Source organism: Bemisia tabaci, chromosome 10, assembly GCF_918797505.1.
Source record: "Bemisia tabaci chromosome 10, PGI_BMITA_v3".
NCBI lineage: Eukaryota > Metazoa > Arthropoda > Insecta > Hemiptera > Aleyrodidae > Bemisia > Bemisia tabaci.
The window spans coordinates 24,050,264-24,071,845 of NC_092802.1; the positions used below are offsets into that span (position 1 = coordinate 24,050,264).

General features: G+C 39.8%; 2 protein-coding genes across 4 annotated transcripts in view; one reads left to right on the plus strand and one right to left on the minus strand.

The window, feature by feature from the left end:
• The window catches only part of LOC109042317 (uncharacterized), a 117,886-nt gene that overhangs the window by 43,176 nt on the left and 53,128 nt on the right, over positions 1 to 21,582 (plus strand). For all 3 annotated transcript variants that reach the window (XM_072304841.1, XM_019058989.2, XM_019058993.2), the window contains exon 2: positions 9,820 to 10,013. The gene's annotated coding sequence lies outside the window, so the exon portion shown is untranslated. The remainder of the gene's footprint in view (positions 1 to 9,819; positions 10,014 to 21,582) is intronic.
• Positions 16,545 to 20,669, minus strand: LOC109042316 (uncharacterized). Its single transcript, XM_019058987.2, has 2 exons — positions 20,552 to 20,669; positions 16,545 to 17,941 (listed from the first exon to the last, which is right to left on the minus strand). The coding sequence occupies exons 1-2, from the start codon at positions 20,612 to 20,614 to the stop codon at positions 17,204 to 17,206; spliced, it is 801 nt and encodes a 266-aa protein (XP_018914532.2). The 5' UTR covers positions 20,615 to 20,669; the 3' UTR covers positions 16,545 to 17,203.

Here is a 21,582-nt window from a genome sequence, read left to right on the forward strand (position 1 = left end):
ATTTGTTTCACTTTGGCAAACCGGCTACATGGTTTTTACATTAATAAAATGTTTGTAAAGTTTTATTGGAGTGCATTTGGGCATTTAAATGTCCGTAAAGTAAATTAATATACATCTCGATAAGCCATTTCAGTCATAGTTGGACGTTTAACTGAAGTTTGCCCAACTGCGTTTGCCGTTGCTTCATTTTCTCTGATTTGCCATTATTTTCAAACAGAGAACTCTATGCATTTAAGATTATTGGTAATTTGCTAATGACGAATACACTTCAATTTTCAGTTTCGCTTACTTTTCTGTTTAAAACGCTTTTACGTCAGAGGAGCGCGATGAAATGATGCAACGAGCGGACCCGTTGTTTTTCTTTTTTTTTAAAAAAAACTTGATTTATTTCTACTACGCTCAATCCGTTCATTTCTCGGATATGTTAACGATGCTGAAAACAAAAAAACAAAAGATAGAGCAAATTATTCAAAAGCGAAAAAATAAACGAGGATTGAAACTCGGCGAACGTCAGAAAGAAAAATGGGATTCGGACGGCTCCGTAAAGCGAAAATGACACGAACAAAAGCTCCGCCTTTCGCAGCGACTTCGAGCCGAGCCCTGGAATATGATCGGCGGAACAGCCTCTTTGTTTTATCTCCGCCGGCAATAACATCGAATGATAATGAGGCGGGAACCAATTAATAACCTTAAAACGTAGCACCGTCTTCCCGTCATTCTATAAACAGTGCATTAACAATGAACGCCGGGCCAAAACCGCGATCCAGGGTCGCTGGGTCGCGGACGCGTTCCCGGATTTTTCCGCCGAAACTAGTTGAAAATGCGTGAATTTCGGCAACGTCGCGGGTAAACCCGCGCTTTGATTTCCCGATCCTACCCCTGATACGGCACGGAGTAGTGGCATCTTGTCAGTGCCACCACTCATTCATCAAACTTGGCGGTGGGCTTGGAGGTTGTCAAGTTTCATAATTTTTCTCGGAGCGTTCAGTTCTGAAGCTCGCCGAAATTAGTGATCTGACAATGGAGGAGCTGTCAAATGAGATGATACGTGTGGGAGTTTCTCCTTGAAAGTTTTTAAAATTTAGTCTTTTTTTGACTGGAATTCAAAAACCTTGAATGGTATGTGACCTAACGCGGAGATGTCAACTAAGAGTCCTTCACATCGGTATCACAGCAATGCCCCGCAGATTATTGCCCCGTGGCATGCGAATTGTTTAAAGCTTCATCTGAAAGTGCTTAAAGAGCTGATTTCACAGTATTTTGTATAATTTTTTTCTGATTTGGGAAATAGTATAAAAATAGATTTAAAAATGAGAAAATGCACCACCTAATGACGTCATCTGGCGGCATTTCCCACTTAAACACACGTATTTTAGCAGATTAGATCATTTTGTCATATCCTCTCCAATAATTTGACTATATTTTGCAATCTGGAATTATAAATTCTAGCCCGATTTAAAAACGAAGTATGTGCCATTAGTTTCCCTATGCAAATAGGTGTTTTTCCAGAAGAGCCAGAATTTATAGTTCCAAATTGCAAAATGCAGTCCAGTTGTTCAATTCATGAACCAAAGGTACCCTCGTATTCAGTTCACTCAGTAGTTTTCACTTAAACTCGATATTCATCAAATTTCAGACACTTGCAAATTCTCTATTGGTTGGAGGCCATAGGCATTCCCAAGTGAATCGGCTAGTTCGAGAACGTCCAATTGTCCTATACATAGTTTCAGAATTTGAGAGGACAATTTGGTTGTAACCTACAGACCCAAGGCGGTTTAAGACGTTAGGAATTTAGAAACTTTTTATAAAAAAATCCCCTAAGTATAAATTAAACGTTTACTAGCAAGGTCGATCTTATTCATCAAGCGTTATGGGGCAACAGAAACTACTGCAAGTATGAAACCCTATATTGGACAACGGACGTTTTCGCACAAGCCGAAGCAATTAATTGTGGTGGCACCGCAATATTTGGGTGAGTAATTTAATGCATTCGGCTACTACCACAACTAATTGGAAATGCCCATACCATCCAGCGACCCCTACTTATTTTATCCGTGTCGGAGAACCGCGAGGGTATGAAGTTGGCCGATTTTGGAGGGATTTCAAGCAGGAGCATGCATTTGCATCATTAAACGCGATTTTAAGACACAAATCACTCCTTGTTGAGTAAAATTTGAACAATTTTCTTCAGGTCCTGCATTTTTATGATGATGCATGAACTTTGGCCCCTAAATTATTTTCCTCATTAGTGATGCATTCAGAGACGCCGAGGGTTGCAGTGAAATCAGTGACCAATAATGGACCACCGCTCTTTTTGCACTTGGCTATAGTGCATTTGCACTTTAATAGTTATTCGTTACATTTATATACATTCGTTACATTATATTCCCGTAGAACTGCTCCAGTTCATCGCGTGGGATGCATTTGAGGTCACCTTTTTTAACGCAGTATTTCCGTTGCCTTCTATCCAATTCCGTTTTCAGCGAAATTTAAAGCAACTTCTTGTTGCCTTTAAGTCGCAGAAAGCGATTTCTTTTATTATCCACGTGTGGTGATTAATATCTGATGGATTCCGTCAAGCAAAAAGAACCCTTAAGGTAGGCATTGAAATCGTTCAGTACAACGAAAAAACCAATTTAAGGTCATGAAAATAGAATTTCAGTTTTTTTTTTCAAGCACAATTCAAACTGTAAAACTTTTCATTCAACTTTCCTTCCAAATTCATAGAATGAAATTTTTCTCTGTGGGATTAAATATGATTATAAAATAGGCTTTTACATACAAGTGAGTTCGAGGAAAAGTTGGTCGTAAAATTGAACCATGTAACTTGGGCTTTATAATGCTCTCAAAGACAGTGAGTCGAAATTTTGGGCCATAATTTCATTATCAACCCTTAAATGCCCAAGCTGGGACAAATTGACCTAAAGTCTTGCTAAAAACTTTCTGCCCTGCCGGTTGTACGGGGCCAGCGCATACGAGAGATATGACTACGTCCAGAAATCCCAGTCTCTTTTGGAGGAGTTATGGTGCCAGTACAATACGAGTTGATATATGTCTATAAATATATCCTGAAAAAAGGAAAGAAAAACCAGACATCACCTTTGAAAAAAAAGGGAAAAAAAATCGAATGTCTAAACAGTCAACGATAGGAGAGATGTATTCGGGCCTCATTCTTTAACTTTTCTGCCGAATATGAGCTACACCTCATCGGCAGCATAGAGAGGACTAGCGCGAGTTCAGCGCCTCGCTCCTTCGCGCCTTCAATTTTGCAGACGCAACACGGACATCCATCAAGCACGAATAGTTGTATCTCTGCGCCGTCATCAACGAGCGTCCATTCCCTCGCTCTATTCCCATGATGTGTTGGTTACGTTTGTATTTTTTAATAGCTCATCCGGGGAAATTACGTATGGTGGATGAAGCTGATAAAAAAGCGCCAATATGTTACAAAGAGGGTGACAATTTCAATAAAAGTAAAACTCACCTTCAAAAACACAGAGATAACATACATGCACTTCAAAAATCATCAAAATCATGTTTCTACATATAATACAGGTCAATTTGACCTGACTTGAGACTTCGTGTACATAAAAAGCCTTGGACATCCATGATGTTAATGATGTTCAGTCTTTTGAAGAGACATTTCTACGGCTGGCAACAGCGCCGAGAAACTCTAATTATCCGTACTTTGCCTTTAAACTTCGAATAAGTATTTTGCACACCAGAGATGCAGCCAACCGAGAGGACTTCTGATAGACAAAATCGCACGAAAGTCACGTCGAACTTATTAGACTTGTTTAACATACACTCCCGAACGCAGACTTGCGTAGTAAGTATCGCGCTTTTTCAAACTTTGTCCACGGAAGTTTTTCTCAGTGGCGTGGCGTGCTTTGCGATTCACCAATTGATGTGTGCCTATTATAAATCTGTGGCAAAAGATCGAAATACAGGGTGTTCGCAGAGAACACCTTAATAATCGCTTCTTTACCATAGCTTCAAATGGGAAAATATCGATAGTCGATCATTCACGCTTCGCCACTGGTTTTCCTCTCTCGCTGACAGCCAGGTTGGTCAAGTAAAATCCAACTTTTTTGATAAAATAGACGCGTTTGTTTCTCCCCGATTCCTTTGCGTTTCAAAATAGATGCTACGAGACGATTTAAATCATTCGTAATAGAGATTTAGAGATCGTGCTTGTTTTTAGGTTATTATGCTTCTATCTCTCTCCGGTCAAACATTATTAAGAAAGTGAAGAAAAAGGTGCTCTCGGACAAGTGAAATTTGACAATGAGCTATGTAAAGTGCCCCAACTGTGCTTGAGGGTGTAGGTTTTATACTTTATGTACTCAACGTAATTTTTGCGTGGTTTTATTTATTTACAGTCCACTTAGTTTGCTGTATGTCTTGTGTGCAACAGACTCTGCGCTCCCAAGGAGTCAACTTCGGGAATTTTTAAGCGGTGTTTACCCTAAAACCCAAAACCCACTTTAAATGCCCATTTGCCAGACTTCATCACATACCCTATAACTTAAAGCTATTAGCCCTGGTATCACAAGCGCCATGCGACGTTCCAGAATTCCCGCCACCATTTCATTTCTTCACAGAGAATATGTTCAACGAAGCTGTTCGAAAATTTCACTGAATTCTCTTTGCGATGCCAATAAAATTCCGCGAAATTTTCAAGCAGATTCAACCAAGAATTTCTCTGTAAAAAAATAAAATTGGCGGCCGAAATTTTGAAACGTCGCATGACACTTGTGATACTTTGGCCGGAGGGCGACGATATATTGCTCCGTGGCTCTTTTTCAATAATCCCCAGCTTCTATTTGCAAGAGTCCGATTCCCGAGCCCGCGCTCTGCATTCACCTTCATCATTCGCTTCGCAATATTTTCATGATTTGCGTGGAGTTATCCACGAGTGGAGACCTCTAATTGATTGGATGCAGCTCGTCCATTAATAACACGGGCGCCATCCCAGGAACGGAACGCAATGTCCCGGGCAGTTGTCAGCACGTCACTAATTTCAAATTATTTCACGGAAGGTCCTCGTGCTGCCGGCCCCTATCATGCTTTTGTTTCAAGCTCCGGATTTTATCTCGTTCCTCACATTCACCACTCGTCAAAATCTCGAGCGGGTCGCGTTATTGAGTGTTGACAGCCAAAGTTGAAAAATACGTACCTATATTGCGAATGTTCAAAATTTACGATTATGTTTTATTTTTTGAATGGAAATGGACCGTAATGTCTCCTTATTTCTCCGTGAATCAATCGGACATGGAAAAGAGGGGCAGTGACTTAGGTCTAGTTGGAGGATCATATGGATTACAATTTGCAATGAGGAACCACTATCTCTGACTCTTCCATAAAATCACATTTCTGCATAGGGAAACCAATGGCACATATGTTGTTTCTATAATGAGGTAGACATAGTGGTTTCATATTGCAAAATGTGGTCCAAATGGTTATAGCGATTGATTTCGACCAAATTCAGCCACTGTAGGCAAATTTCCGTGCGTTTTTCGACTTACATCGATATATTTCACCGGTATTGTGGGATACATATGTCTAGGAAGGACAAATAAGAGCATATCCAAGTAAATCTGTATTTTATTCTAAAAGCAAACTTAGTGTAATATAAATTTTAAATTTTACTTGCCTAATGGCACTGATAAGCTGATTTTGGTGGATGCAATGCACCAAAGTTCACTAAACATTGGCGCACAAAACGAATTTCTCGACGCGTCCCTCATCTCATCAGCTAACAGAGCGACAAGTCAACAGTTGAACGTAGAATTCTCGAAAGAAAAAGCCTCCACCGTAGTGGAGATACCAGTTTAGGGTCTCTCTTTATCTCCGAAATTCGTCCATATGAAACACATTAAACACATTTATTTCAATATTTACCAAAAAATAAAAACTTCCGACCGGCAAAACTTCAGCAGTTTCCTCTGAATCGAGCGCGTCTGGTTCTCCCGCGGATGAAACCGAACGTGACATCTGAAACTTTCGGGAGACGGGAAGACTTTTAAGCACAGATTCGCGAAGTCGGGGTTGGAGGGACAAAAAAGTGAACAAGAGCGGGAAGTATGACGATTCGTAAGACTGCTTCCCCGAATCTTCTCCCAGCCTTACGTCACTTGGAGTGTAATAAAATATTATTGTTTCCTGTGCTCGTGTTGAAAGTCCCCCAGTCCGCTTATGTGCCTGTTGCCAAATTGTACCTACTTTTCGTGCAAACGCGTGTATTCAAATGAAAGGTTTAACACAGTGGGAAGTAAAAATTAGAAACATTATTAGTGCCACCTTCCATTGGAGTATTTTAGAATATATCTTCATAGAGAGACATGTTGGCTTGCTTTGAGAGGTGATTTGCTTTGCGAAGAATCGATTAATCTGTCATTTAAATCTATGAAAAGGATCGATTATCAGAACGTCCGCAACCAGCATCTCAATAATTGAACCTTGTTTTCGTTCAAAGACGTTTATAGATATGAAATGTTTAACACAATGGGAAGTGAAAATTCAAAAAATTCTGAGTGCTAGCTTGCCATTGGAGTATTTTAGAGTATATCTTTCTAGAGAGGCTTGCTGACTTGCTTTGAGGCGTGACTTGCTTTGCGATTAATCGAATGATCTCCCCTTTTGAATCGATTGATCCGCTATTTAAATCCATGGAGAAGGATCGATTATCAGGGTGTTCCCAACCAACACCTCAAGAATCGATTCTTAAGCGTAGCTAAACTTTAAAAAATGTTGGAATAAAATTCTGTGCCGGCCGGAGTCTATATAGCGCCTGAAAACCCCGAGTGATAAATGAGGAGCGGAATTTACTCTTTTTCCGAGTGTCAAACGCTTTTATGGTGCTAATTTCACTTCCCATTTATATCACTCGGGGTTTTTGGGCATAGTATTGACTGTAGCACAGACTTTCACTCTTCAATCAACAGTGTTCAAATAAGAATATATCTGCCTTGTCGTAGGCAATTAGCCATCGCCGGTGAGTTGCAAGCACCATGCGCATTAACCCGTCAAATGGCAATAATTCGCGTCTACATTGTAAAGATCGTATGCGATAGTGCTTCGATATATCGTTTCGTTCAAAGTAATGGAACTTAATCTCGAATGAAAATTTAAGGATTTAAGTTGGAAAAACTGAAAATGACAAAATTTCTATCAATCTCACTTTTTATGGCCATTTTTTATGCATAAGATTAAAAAATCTAGTACAAAAAACTCGTTCCCTCGGATTTTTAAATTGACATTTGAGGCTAATTGTAAGTTTACATGTTGAACCAATCGATACCGATACAATTTCACCTGTTTGATGTATTGAATCCGATCCATAGATCAGCAGTGTTAGAGAACTTTAAAAGCAACATCTCGGCGTGGAGCGCCTTCATGTCTTGTGTGATACTCGCTGCTTTTCCAGGCAGTTAATTTAATCGCCTATCGGAACCGAACTCAACACAAAAAACACTGATTTCACGACAATCACTCGTGATTGTTCAAGAAAATACTACTTTTAAACTTGACCAGAATTTATGTTTCGATGCAAATATATTGACATTTGCGAATAGATGTAAAATTCCCAACGGCTGCTAACTGTCTGCGACAAATCGACAGTCGATTATTCACGCCTCGCCACTGAAAAAAACCCATGGTGTGCACACCGCGATCCCCACTTAGATCAAGAAAATGCTGTGGAAAAAATGTTTTTACTCACATGAACCTAATATAAAATTGAGAAACCAAAGTATAATTATTTCAAGTCAGTCTAGAGAAGTTCTTGTAGAGGAGTTCTCTATATCTGGCTTACCTTAAATAACATCTCTGTTCTGGTATAGATAAATTTGATTATTATTTTTATTTGTTTAAATACTATCTCCTTTTCTGTTGTTGTTATTATGGTAATCTTTTGGCTTATAAATACAATTTTTCCAAGTAAGTTTACATTTTGTATGCCTAATCGGCAACATGGCGGGCTGCTGCCTTATGCCGGGACACAAAAAAGAAGAACAAAAATTAAAATTTTTCTCCGCTCTATAACAGTCATTGCAAAGTTGATTTGTTACAAGCGCGCTCAAGGAGCGTCACTTGTGCGAGATGCGATGACAAGGCGGTCCTCAACTTGCCGCGTTTCCCATGAAAATCAACCTACTTTAAATAAACTGCGCACCACCGAGAAAAATTAAAAATTACGGACTAAACGGCAACGTTCCTCGTGATGGCAAACATGCGCTGCGACTTTCCATCGGTGCTTTGAGGGGCGGATCAAAAATTACTCTGTATCCACGCACGATGAATATGATGAAGTTGAATTCAATTTCGGGAAGGGGGTGGGTTGAGAGCGCCGGATCCCGGAAAAGAATGTTTTGGGGTTGTCGTTTGTGTTTAGCGTTATTCGCTCCGATGAAATTTTTCCGAATTTTTCCCGTACGGTTGAGCGTCGCGCGTCGTGTCAGCAAAAGAGGCTCAATTTTATCCGTATGCACTTGGTATCTCTCGAATATGACTCTTCTTTCTGACGATCTAAGGAGGATGCAATAAAATATTTATTGATACCTTGCTTCGATTTAATGCGACTCTTTCTTTCTATTACAGTACAATCTCTCTATAGCGGATTCTCAAAGAACCGACCACCTTTGCCGCTATAGAGAAAGGTACGTTATTGTGAAAGTATGACCCGAACAGACAGAAAAGGGGGCAATTATGACGCCGATAATGGGAAAATTCTGAGTTCTTCTTCGGCTGTACCAAAGAGAAGTGGCTTCATCCACTTCCGCAAAATCTGGCCGCCGAAGTTTTTTAAAATTTAGACCCTCGCTATAAAGGCAAAAATGATTTTGTCATGATTTTTCCATATCGGTCCGACCGTAGACGATGCGATATTGAATTTAGAGCATACATCGACTTGCCGCGCGGCGCCCTCCAGATTCCGAATGATATCCACTTTATCCTTCACGTCAAACCTTTTATGTTCTGACATCTCTTAAAACGGCGAACTCAACACGTACAAAAAACTCAAAAACTACAGAAAAAAACACTCACGCACAACATAACTTTTCGGCGACACGTCAAACTTTAAAAATCTAAAAACATGTGACACATTACATTCATCAAAGACTCCGGTCGGTATGTTCTCCGCTGCCAGACCGCCGCTATAGAGAGAACCGCTGCCGCTATATACAGAACGGAAAATACGGTTATTTAGCATGGAAGTTCAAGAGACCGGCCGATTTCGCCGTTACAGAGAAATTTTCGCTATAAGGCTGGCCACTATAGAGATATTGTACTGTACCTAAAAAAAAAAACAATTTCCCATGAAAATTGTGTCGTTTCTGCGATACTCCATGTTTTTCCCAGGGAAAGCTAGAAAATAAAAATCCTGCAGTTCACTGATGTTAAAGTACTGTGTGGATGAAAAATCTTTTTAAACATTCTTCCTGTCCTTATACTAAAACTTTTTCAATTATTTTCAGTGAGTTTAGGCTCCTCTCCTGTCATGAACTATTATAAATACCCATTCTACCACAAACTAGAATTTCGACTCGTCGACCCGACGTGAAAAAATTGCCCCTAAAAAATTTCCCTCCGTGCACTAAGGCTACTTATACCATGAGCGGCCCGATATCGCCAAAATTATGCTGTCATTCGTAGACAAAGCGGTAATGCAATGTTTGTCTTTTCAGCAAGCTGTGAGCCAAAAGACAGGCATTACATGTAATTATGGTGTTTTTCGAAGTATTTTTAGAGCACTGACATCAGCGTTTCTAAATCGATTATGTTGACGCCATTTGTTTCTCTGTATGTGTTGAACAGAAGCAGACGTGACATCGTGGCCCTAAGTTTGCAAGATAATTCACGCCCTCGCCTCTGAGCCAGTATGGAGTGCAGGACGGTTCTAATGAGACGGAAAATCGAAGGGGTCAAGAGCCTCCACTTAAATGAAGGGGCAGCCGCGAGAGGGCGTAGGGGATGCAAAAATATTGTGGTCTGCGGATGAGATCCTGAAGGTAAGCCTCACAGCGTTGCTCCATTTAAAAATAAAGTCTCATTGTTAGCAAATTCAGTAAAAATATTGCAAAACCTTGAAAAAGATGTTGTGTGCATCGTGTTTTACGTGGAATTTTGGTTAAGAAACATGTATCAGAATGCTGAAATTCGTACCTTATCTAGTGGTCCATTGCGCAGGTACATTCTTGTAAAAAAAATTGAACAGTTTGAGTCAATTTTGAAACCTTAGAATAGAGTCACGTTCCTTCGTCGAGGAAATGACAATTTAGCAACAGCTCAAAATTTAAGTTCGAAAAATTACAGATTCGAGAAATTTTTCTTCGTGTTTCTCCCTTAAAATTTTCATTATAAAAGACAGTTAGTTTTTAGCATCGAATTGTCAAAAAAAAAAATAAAATTTGAAACGGTCAAAAGAAAATCTTACGAAATTGTAAAAATAAATTTTAAACAGATTTAATTAAGAAATTGACATTTTACATGAACCATTAAGAATTTGGTTCATCGCCCTCCTTAGCAAATGTAATGATGGACCAATAAAAAGTCCATGTATTCTTGGGAAATGAACGCATTTATATGTGTTGAATCTTGAAAAAAATTGAGTTTCTGGAGACGTTTCTAGTATCTTGCGACTTTATAAATTCGATAATTGATCATACAATTTACATATATGTTTGCAGTTTTGTCCCCGTGTACCTATTTCTTATAATGGTAGACACTTACCGAGTGAGCACTTTTAGTTTAATCATAATTATAACAATTTGCTATTACGATAAAAAAAAAAAAAAAAAAAAAAAAAAAAGAAGTGGCCCGAATCTTATGTAACAAGGTGGAGAAATTGTGCTGGGTCCACACCATTTCATGGGGAAAACAAAACCAAGAAGTTCCAAAAATTAAAATTAGAGTCAAAATTATTTTTTGAACTCTAATGCGTACCAGTACGAAACTGAGGGGGGAGAGTGTTCAGCGCAGGCAGTTTGCATTGGAATATTAAGTTGGAGTCACGCCGAGAGATCTATACCGGTTTGGGCCTTTTTAGACCTCATCAGCAGATCACACTCGGCAGTGAACCCAACTTAACATGCCGCAAAATCCAAGACGGCGTTAAAACGCCGTTACGGCATACTCAAGAATGTTTCTGCCTATATCGTGTAAATGGTTTCTCTAACGAAATTCAAACATTATGCTAAACTTATACAGCTTTATAATTACGGGTGTTAGGACTTAGTGAGTTTTTGGACTACCGCTCTCTTTTTGTGCCGTAGTATTTTGATTTATTTTGCTAGGAAAACTCCGTACTTTCAAAGGATACCTGTCATTTTTGATAAGTTGGAGAGCCTTCAATTCTGTATGATACTGTGCAACACCTCTGTTGATCGCAACAGAGGTGTTGCACAGTATCATCTAGTTGCTTGAAGCGCTGCAGCGAGGCGGGCGAGGGTGACTAGCGTGACACGCGCACTGGCGCCTACAAACCTAACAAGGATACTTCACGCATTGCGCAATGCGTGAAGTATCCACTTAGGTTTGTAGGCGCCAGTGAGCCTCTTGCGCTGGCAGCATGCCGCTCCACCCTGTACGGCTTTAATATTTATACTCGCATAGTCAGCGTTTTTCAACTCATAATTTTGAAATGTTTGCACACTCTGCATGAATTATTCTCATTTAAATTGATGGGGAAAATGTATTAAATGAAAATATAATGTTTGGTTTGTGAATATTAAGGTGGTTCCGTGTCAAAATTCCAGTCAACGCTTTAACCAAGTCACTGTTGCTTATTTTACGCGTGAACGTCATCTACTGGACAAAACAGGTGCACGGACAAAAAACCGTTAACGGAATGGCCTGAAACCAGGGTAAGCAACGAGCCCAGAAATTAGAAACTTCACTTTAAAACTTTATTACACTTCATGTGTTTAAACGGATGGCAGACAGACAAAAATAATTTTAACGCACTTTGCGGTATGAAAAAATAAATTATGTACTAAAGACAGTTAAATGTTTAACAAATACTTATGATCTGCTGATGAGGTCTAAAAAGGCCCAAACCGGTATAGATCTCTCGGCGTGACTCCAACGTAATATTCCAATGCAAACTACCTGAGCTGAACACTCTCCCCCCTCAGTTTCGTACTGGTACGCATTCGAGTTCAAAAAATAATTTTGACTCTAATTTTAATTTTTGGAACTTTTTGGTTTTGTTTTCCCCGCGAAGTGGTGAAGACCCAGCACAATTTCTCCACCTTGTTTGCAATTAAATGTTTATTATTTGACAATGTAAAACCAAATATCGAGGAGAAATTCCGCAGTTTCCTCAAGCGGCAACTGTGCACAGAACGAAACATTGCAGATTGACGGAATAGCCGAGGTGAGCCTGCTTGTTATTGTCGCCATTCACCAAAATGTCAGCGTGAAAAATACTTGTCGAGTTACAAACCTCTCAGTCCGATACTTATCTCAAATCATATTTTTCGAGGGCTCTGTCTCTCCAACTCGTCACTCCAACCCTACCTAACCGTCTCCTGGTATCTCTGTGAATCCATTACCGAATTCAGAATTTGTTGCCAAACTTTTTAAACTTCCAGTATTTGCACGAGTAACCTTCATCGGCGGCTGGTCATGTTCCATCTTCTTGAGCAACTAAACTTACTTTGAGGCAACTCATATGGTATCTCTAAAAAATGAAGACGCGTCATAAACTAGAATCGAGAAATATGCGGATTTAGGTGCTCGCTTGTGTTCTGATGAAAAGGATAGGATTGGGCTGCAATGGCGCCAACGTGCAATCAAAATATCTTTTTCAAAGCTCATAGATCGTTTAATTCGAAAAATACGGTAAATATGTTTTCCGGACAAGATTCAAGGGAAAATAAATTACATAGATGAACCTGGTGAGCCTGGGTTCAGTCTCTTTCTAGGGCATTAAAATCAGTTTTAACAAACAGATTGCGGTTCGACGCACAAGTTGTTCAAGCAGATTGTTGGTGATTTCAGTACCGTGCATTCAATCCAGTGAATGATCGATTATCGATACTTCCCCATTTGAAGCTATGGTGAAGAATTGATAATTAAGGTGCTATTTGCGAACACCCTGTATATCGATCTTATTCCATAGGTTTAAATAGCAGATCAATCGATATATCGCAAAGCACGCCACTCATCTGATTCAAATCAGTCTAAAACTGATGTTTCATTACGAACGGAAAAGGCTCTTCCGAGCACATTGCTCTTAAGAGAGTTATCTTGTTTGGTGCACCATCAGTTGCTTCCCAGTTCAAACCTGAGAGCCTATCTGATTGGTCGTAACTAGACGTGCACCAAAGAGCCTAACTCTCTCGAAAGAAGATTTTTGCTCAAATGAGCTTTCTCTTTCCATAATGAGACATCAGAGTTCGACTGAATTTGAACACTCGTTGTCAGAATCACCAACACTGTTCAAAATCAATGGATTATAATTAAAAAATCAAGAAATAAGAAATTAAGACTAAAAATTCCCCTGTTAGGGATTCGACAATTCTTTATTCAAAAGAAAATGATTATATGAATATTCGATCAATACATCTTTTAATCCGTTCAGTCAAGTTCGGTTCTTTCACAACTTTTCACGGGTTCAACCCTCAGCCAAAATTCGACAAGTGCTCTGAGCACCTGGTAAATTTTAACGAGAAGATGAGACTCTCTTTTCCAAAGAGTCTTCCCAAAGTCGAAGATTGAATATAGGGGAAATAAGACTATCAAAGTCATCATAACCTCTAAAATCCTAGAACAGCTTTTGAAGTTGTGCCTCGAAAAAAGGTTGGATAGAATTCGTAGAGCCGGCCGTAAGAGATCTCGCGAAGGATGAATTCTGAAAAGGTTTCGCCGTGCGCGCACATGCATTTTTGAGGCATGGGAAACGAAATTAACAGGAGTATAAAGTAAAATCGACCAAAAAATCTGCTCCCGGAGACTCATGCGGAAAAATGAAAGAAAAAGAGTGGGACAAAAACAACGTGCTCGAAAAAATTGAAAGCTTCGCAATTTGTCTCCGACTTCAAAAAGACATGAGAATCATCGTTTTAGATTGAAGCCTTCTTGAGAGGACATTTGTCAATGGGAAAGCACAAAGCTGTGTCGGCGCGCAATCAGATGCTACGTATGAGTAGGGAGGTGCCAGATGAGCCTAACAGAAAATTTACATATATTACAAATATAGAATGCTCATGGTGTCTTTGAATAAACTGTCTTGCGTTCCGCGGAAAGGTTTCATTTTTTTCGTCTTAATTAAATGCAGGTATGGATTAAGATAATCAAACGTGACATTCCTCTGTGGAAATTGATATCTGTGAGTCTTCTCGGTCAGTGTCGAAATACTAGACGTTGAAAAGATTTTTTTTAAAATGACGTAAGTACTACAGACTTAATATGGAGAAAAAGAAGAAAAGAAATATTACATATTTTGCCGTACAACCATTCGGTAAAAATCGTTAATTGAAAGTTTTTTGAAAGTCTTAAAATTATTATTTATATATTTGTGCAAGTGACTTTTAAGTGATGTCTCGATTTTCCGATGTCTTAAGGGAAAATGAGCTCATCGTAAGTCTAACGTTTCTTCAACATTTTTAATACACTGATAGGCTTTTTCGATACGAACCTCATAACTATTTTATCTGTTCAAAACTAATGTCAACTTTTGAGCGCTTCCTGCTCTTTGGCAATGTTCATTTTTTGGTAAATAAGACAATTTTGTCCGTTTCAGCAAAGTAATTCACTTTATTAAAAATGAAGTGGTGTAATTTTGAAGGGCATTCTATCTTGAACATTTGTTGTCACTGCTCTTATAGTATCATAGCAGAGAAGCTCCGTGAGAAATCTAATGAAGTCGCTATCACTCGAAAGGTCAGGAAAGTCAAAACTCCTTCAATTTTTTGCATATGCTATACTGACATCATTGAAGCGCAAATAATTGTATCTAGACACTGTCACGTCAGAAACTCAGAGCACCTGCAATGCATAGTATATGCAGCACTGGCATCATATTAGCAAGAATAGTTGCATCCATGGTTTGTTTAACGTCGCGTTGCACAATGGATCGAGTCTTGGGGGAGGTTGGACCAAATTTGGAACCTTTAAAAGCTCGTAACTCCGTTCATACAAAACTTTGAGGTTTTGAAAGTGGTTTCCATCAGTTCCCCCTAAAAATTTGAAATGTGACGGATAACACATCGAATTTGCAGTTTTAGTTAAAAATTTCATGTCCGACCTCTCTGATCGACTCGATTCACTGTGCTTTGTTGCGTCTCAAGACTCCTGTTGAATCTATTTCTTATTTATTGACCTTCAGCCATACTCATGACTCATTATTTGGGACTGTTTGGGCTGATATAATAATGTTTAACATCAATTCCTCAGCGCACGATTTGCGTGCCTGACATCATTCATTTTCAAATTCACTGCATCCACAGATACTTTTCGTCATCAAGTTTGTTCAGAGAGGCGTTTGAGGAAACCTCGCCTCAATAAACGAAAAATCTCGCGAAATGTTACTCATGTTTCTGCATAGAGTACATAGAGTCGTAATGTAAGTGAGAGAGCTGGCGCCACTTTTAAGCATTTTCCAGGTCCCGCATTGCGAGACTCCTGCGTGACGCCGGGTCAATTTTTTGATATACATGATCGATAGTTTTCCATACACGAGTACACGGTCATCCGATGTAAACAAAGAAGATTGGAATTACGAGCTCCACATTGCCATTTTGGATCGGACATGTATCGAAAAAGTGTCCGAAGCTCGGCGCACACTGGGCTCGGAACTCGTCGAGCAGAACGCCGCGCCGCCCGCTCTGGTTTCAGGGCATTCCGTCAACGATTTTTTGTCCGCACACCTGTTTTGTCCAGTAGTTTACGTCCACGCGTGAAATAAGCAACAGTGCCTTAGCCAAGTGTCATATTTTAGTCCGTATGTAAAATTATATTGACAATAATGAAATGAGAAAATTGAGAGAGACGGAAGAGTTGTTGTGGTAACTCATTTTTTAAATGAAATGTTATTTCCTTCTTTTGATCATTTTTTTTTTAAATGGACCACTAGACAAGGTACGAATTTAAGAATTCAGATACATGTTTCTTAACCAAAATTTCACGTAGAAAATGATTCGCGCAACGAAAATTACTGAAACCTACTCCTAACGGAGATATTAACATTTTTCTTTCACATTTGTTACGAGGAATTTGAACTACCCGCTCACAAGAGACTCAAAGCTCTACGTGAGTCAAATCGCGCACTACGACAGTTTCAGCAAGTTTCTCAGTCGAAGAATGTACATAAAAAAACAAAAAAACATAAATTTTGAGGGGCCCTACCTGAAATGACATACTCAGTTGATGGCATCTTTCACATGCAACAGACCCATTCAACTTTAAATTTTTATGGTGGGCTTCAATCTTGTTCAATTCCATAAGGATACTGCCGTGCTAAGGAAGAACGCCATATGAGCATTCGAGAGTTGCCAAACTTCCCTTGATAAACCATGTATTTTTGACGACATTCATGCATCTTTTTCTTTGAGATTTTCCGATATTTTATATTAAATTGCGTACAAATTGTCTGAAAATTTTGGGGGAAAAAATATTCAAAATTTTACCAGTAAATTCGGGTTTTAGAGAGGGACATCTGGCAGCGTCTAAAAGCTCATACGGCGTTTTTCCTTTGCACGGCAGAATAGCACACTGACGTCTCACTCATGTTAACTGCTCGATTTTAGAGACTCCTCGTTCACGATCCCAGTCCTTCCTTCAGCGGCACTTCAAACGAAGCTCAAACAGTTCCTGAAGACACATTTGATGGTACATTGTACAAGTCCATAAGCCCGCAGCTCCGTTTTCGTCTTGAACTTCGCCTCAATATCGGGGTCAAAGTCCATCGTGAGATCATCGTCATCCCTGAATTCAAGAAGATTTGGGTCTACAAAAAAATAGACGTTATCTCTGGATTTGGATGTGATGGGCTCGGTTGTAGGGTTAGCAGACCACTCATCGTTAATCGTTTCGTCACCAACCGATGGAGACATTTTTGGAGGAGTGTTGGCCTTGCGGAGGGCATACGTAACCCCTTGCAACCCCTCATGGGTTGTCACAGATGGGGTGGTATCATTAATATGATTGGCAATCCTCCGGAGAGCAAGAATGCGATGCATCAACTCCTCGGAATCAGTCAATTCGGTCGTTGGGGGTTGATCTCCACTGTTGTTGTGTACCCCTTGTTGTGTACTCTTGCATAAACGCCCTCATCTTTGTGCCCTACGTGTTCGTTGTCATCGGGTAGTTCCTCGATTATTGCCGGCCATACTTTATTTGGCTTAGAGGGTTTGGATGGCTTTATCGGCTGTGAAGGCTGCGTCGGTTGTGAAGGCTGTATTGGCTGTGCAGGCTGTATCGGCTGTGCAGGCTGTATCGGCTGTGAAGGCTGTGAAGGCTGAATCGGTTGGATTGGTTGCACTGGAATACATGGCTGCATCTGGTTGTACGAGTATATCTGTATTGGTTGTATTGGCTTGCATGGCTCACATGACTGTTCTGCCTGTGTGAGTTGGCATGGCTCGCATGGCTCACATGGCTGTATTGGCTTGCATGGCTCGCATGACTGTGCTGCTTGGGTGTGTTGGCATGGCTCGCATGGCTGTATCGGCGCGCATGGTTCGCATGGCTCGCATGACGGTGTTGGCCGCATTGACTTGGGTAACTCGCATGTCTGTGTCGGTTGTATTGGTGTAGACGACTCGCGTGTTTGTGTGGGCGGTATTGGCTTCCCTGGATCTGTTGGTCCCGGTGGATTTGTCGGATTTGGTTTCGGTTTAAACATCCACTTCAAGCATTTGCCGAGGCAGTTTACACATTGGAAGCCTCTTTCGGGGGTCGGCGAGGGGATGTCACCTGGAGTATGTGGAACTTGCTGAAAAACGAAAGAAACCGGAGTGAAACATGGGTAAGCAAAGCCGACACTTTAAACAAGTAAATGGCTTTTCGATGGTGAAACCTCCAAGCCACGTATCTCGTTTGCGGTGTTCAAAAATCTCCGCTCTTATTTCATTGTTCTGAAGGAGAACATCTCAACATCAATCCTTGAAGTTTTCAAAGAATTTTCTTCGCACACTTACAAGAAATCACGGAAGTTATTGAGAATTGACGTTAGTTTTCCATTTAAAAACTGAAGTATGGCTGGAAGTCTCCAACGTCGCAAACTGAGATACGTGGTTTGGTAGTTTCACCGTCGTTTTGTTGTGCTCGAGAGATACAGGCAAGTAAAAGTATTTGCCTTGGTTAAACTCACACAAAAACTACAATTGGCATTTAAATATTGCCTTAAATCCACTCGTTAGCGCTCAGTTTGTGTTTTTTACACGCTTTTCCAAATTTTCCGGTCCACGGTCATCGGCAACCAGGTTATAGCTAGAGGCCTGATTATTGACACTGATAGACAAAGCGAAAGAGAAAGAAGACATGAGGAGGATGAGGCGATACTATTGGTTGAAGTGGGCGGTTCCTGTAGCCTAATGGAGAAAATGATGGACTAACTGTCGGATCTCTAGTGAGATGCCGTTAGTTAGTCTATTACCAACCTCGTTTGTCCATTGCAACCACTCGCTTTCATCAATAGGATCCCTACATATCTCTTTTGTCTTCTTTGTCTATAGCTTTGTCTATCAATTTCAATAATCGGCCAGCAGCCAAGTTAAGGAAGTTTGACTTAAACCAATACTTAATATTAACATCGAAGGAAATCATCAGCCATTCTGGAACCGTATATTGTAAATACTATGCCTTTCGTACTTTGAACGGAATAAACCTAATAAATGCTCTTGAAGGAAAAAAGGTACTCAACTATCCAGTTTAAACTATTAAAAGTTACTCGTCCAGTCTACAAATCATCGCTCCTCTGTCGTAAGGCCGTAATCTCGATTTTCGCAAGAGGCGAGGGCCGTTGACGTTATACATTTGAATAAATATCGCACTGGAAAAAAAAAAAGACACTTGGATCTAGAGTCAAGACTCTTAAAAACATTGACAAGAAAAATACTCTTGATTCAATCCGACTTTTTCTTGAACTGAAGAGCCAAGCATCTTGATTTAGGCGGATTTCCTCTTGAATCAAGCAAAAAGTCTGATTGAATCAAGCGTATTTTTTCTTGTCAATGTTTTTAAGAGTCTGGACTCTAGATCCAAGCGACTTTTTCTCCAGTGCGGAAAACTTGGAAATGTCGCGATAAAAGTCAATAATGGTTTGCTCTATCGGAACATTAGGCAACGCTGGAATTGAGCTCATTGTCAGATGTGAGAGAAGCAAGCAAAGCTTTAGCTAACGTCGCATGCAAAGATATTAAACGAATTTCATTATAATGCATGGATGCAACTATTCGGGCTCCATTGATGACCGTGTTGCATACGCAAGGAAATGAAGGCGTTTCGACTCCAGGCACTGAACACCTCACCAGCGACGATAAATGGAGCGAATTTGAAAAAGCGTGTCACAAATTATGCAGATTACATGCCAAGATGTAGATTTTGGACGTTTTAGGGTTGTTAATTGAGATTTTACCTGGAAAAGTCTGTTTGTTTGGCTGCATATCAGGCATGCTTTACCAAGTTTTTTTACCGTTACCAAGAGGTAACTTTTTTCACATTTCAATCTATTTTTTGCCCGATAATGAATGATGAATGTCCGGGTTAGCACTTTTAAGCGAGTTTTAGCAAATTAGGTTACGATTGCTGAACTGTGTTCAACTGTTCAACTCTTTTGCCAAAACCACCATTCGGCGAATCTGAACGTTGAAATCCGAAAGTATCTTTTAAAGCGAATTTTCGCGACTGGATTCGGTTAATTTTTTTGATAAATGACTGTTATGTCACCGATGGAATTTGGACCAATCAGAATCGAGTATCTAATTTTCAACCAAATCCTGAAGAGAACGAGCCACATCCCGGATTAGGTTCAAGAGAGCGCGTCAATTGGACGTATTTCTGCCAAACAGAACTATGTACATAATGACGTGAGCCCTATTATACGCATATTCTTGGGGGTCTCAGGGGTCATGTCTCAATGCACATAGTTTCGTTTGGCAGAAATACGTCCAATTGGCCATTGAAACACGACTTATTCTACGATATAAAATATCATACCAATTATAATACAAATACACAAAAATATGAGCACTTTTTAAACATGAAAAAGACGAAAAAATATACCGAAACACGCATATTGTTGTACTTTTTAAACATTCATCATCAACACCTCACCGCGGTTGTTGTTTTTGTCGCACAGAATACCATCATTCTGGAAAAATTGGTTAGATTCTATTAGATTTTGGTCAACAAAGTCAACCAAATCCACTCGCGAAAATTCGTCTCATCACAACAAATAATATAGAGGCGAGCCGTCTTTGAAATTGATTGTCTATGACGATGAGGATGAAGATTTTAAAATACTGCAAACAAGTCACGCGTTTTGAAGTTTCACCATAGAAAAACTATAAAATATTTTGAAAAGGAATTCGTATAAAATTACCGTCAACGCTGGGGCGACCAAAAGAAAAAATGTGACGATTGACGCACTCACTCCTGGGTGCATCTTCACGGCACGTCGACGTAAACCGCGAACGTGGGCACCGAAAGACGTAACCAAATTTGATCCGTCGATCCGTTTTACGACCCATAAAATCTTCAATCGTTCCGTGGCAAGTTAACCCCCCCTCAGTCACCGCCAACGTTTGATTCATGATTGCGGCGCGTAGTTGATATCCTTCTCTGATTCGATTCGTAGGTCAGTTATAGACTGACTTAGTGGGTACGTCATTCAAAATTCGATATTAGTGGGCTACACCCCTTGGTCGCTAGGCGGCCCGCACTGAAAAAAAATTCTCGGCGTTTTTACCAAGGTCCGTTGGTATACCGTCACCATCTCACTTTTTTTTTTACAAATTATTGATAATTTTACCAAGACAGACTGGTAAGCTTATCTAAAAACCGGTATTTTCACTGTTCTTTTTTTCAGGTAAGAATACCACTTTTATTGGTAATCAATTCCCGGTAACTTTGCCATTTTATCTCGGTAATTCTACCACAGTCGAAAAAAAATATTGACGTTGTTACCAAGGTCCAGTAAAATTACCGAGAATGTTCAAAAATTTTACCGAGATTTCTCGGTAAAATTACCAATTCTATAAATGGTAACTTTACCAAGAAAAAACTGGGATCAAATAGAACCTTGAATTCTTGGTAATTTTACCCTTTTCTGAGTAAATACACCGAGATTTTTTCTTCAGTGTGTGCTTGTCAGTCGAGGGCATCCTGTGACTGTGCAACTTTTCCTGGCCAAAACAGCTGACTCAATTTTCCGACTGAAAAGTGGTTTTAATTTTATAACGAGCCAAAAAAAGCTGTGCTTTATCAATCCGGGAGGTAGACTTACGTAATTTTTTGTATAATTTTCAAGGAAACAAGTAAACATAGTCTAAACCCATTTTTAATGGGTCACTGTAGGCATTTTTAACGATTTTTGGTTTTTTCTTTTTTTTTTTGCAATTTGTTATACTTATG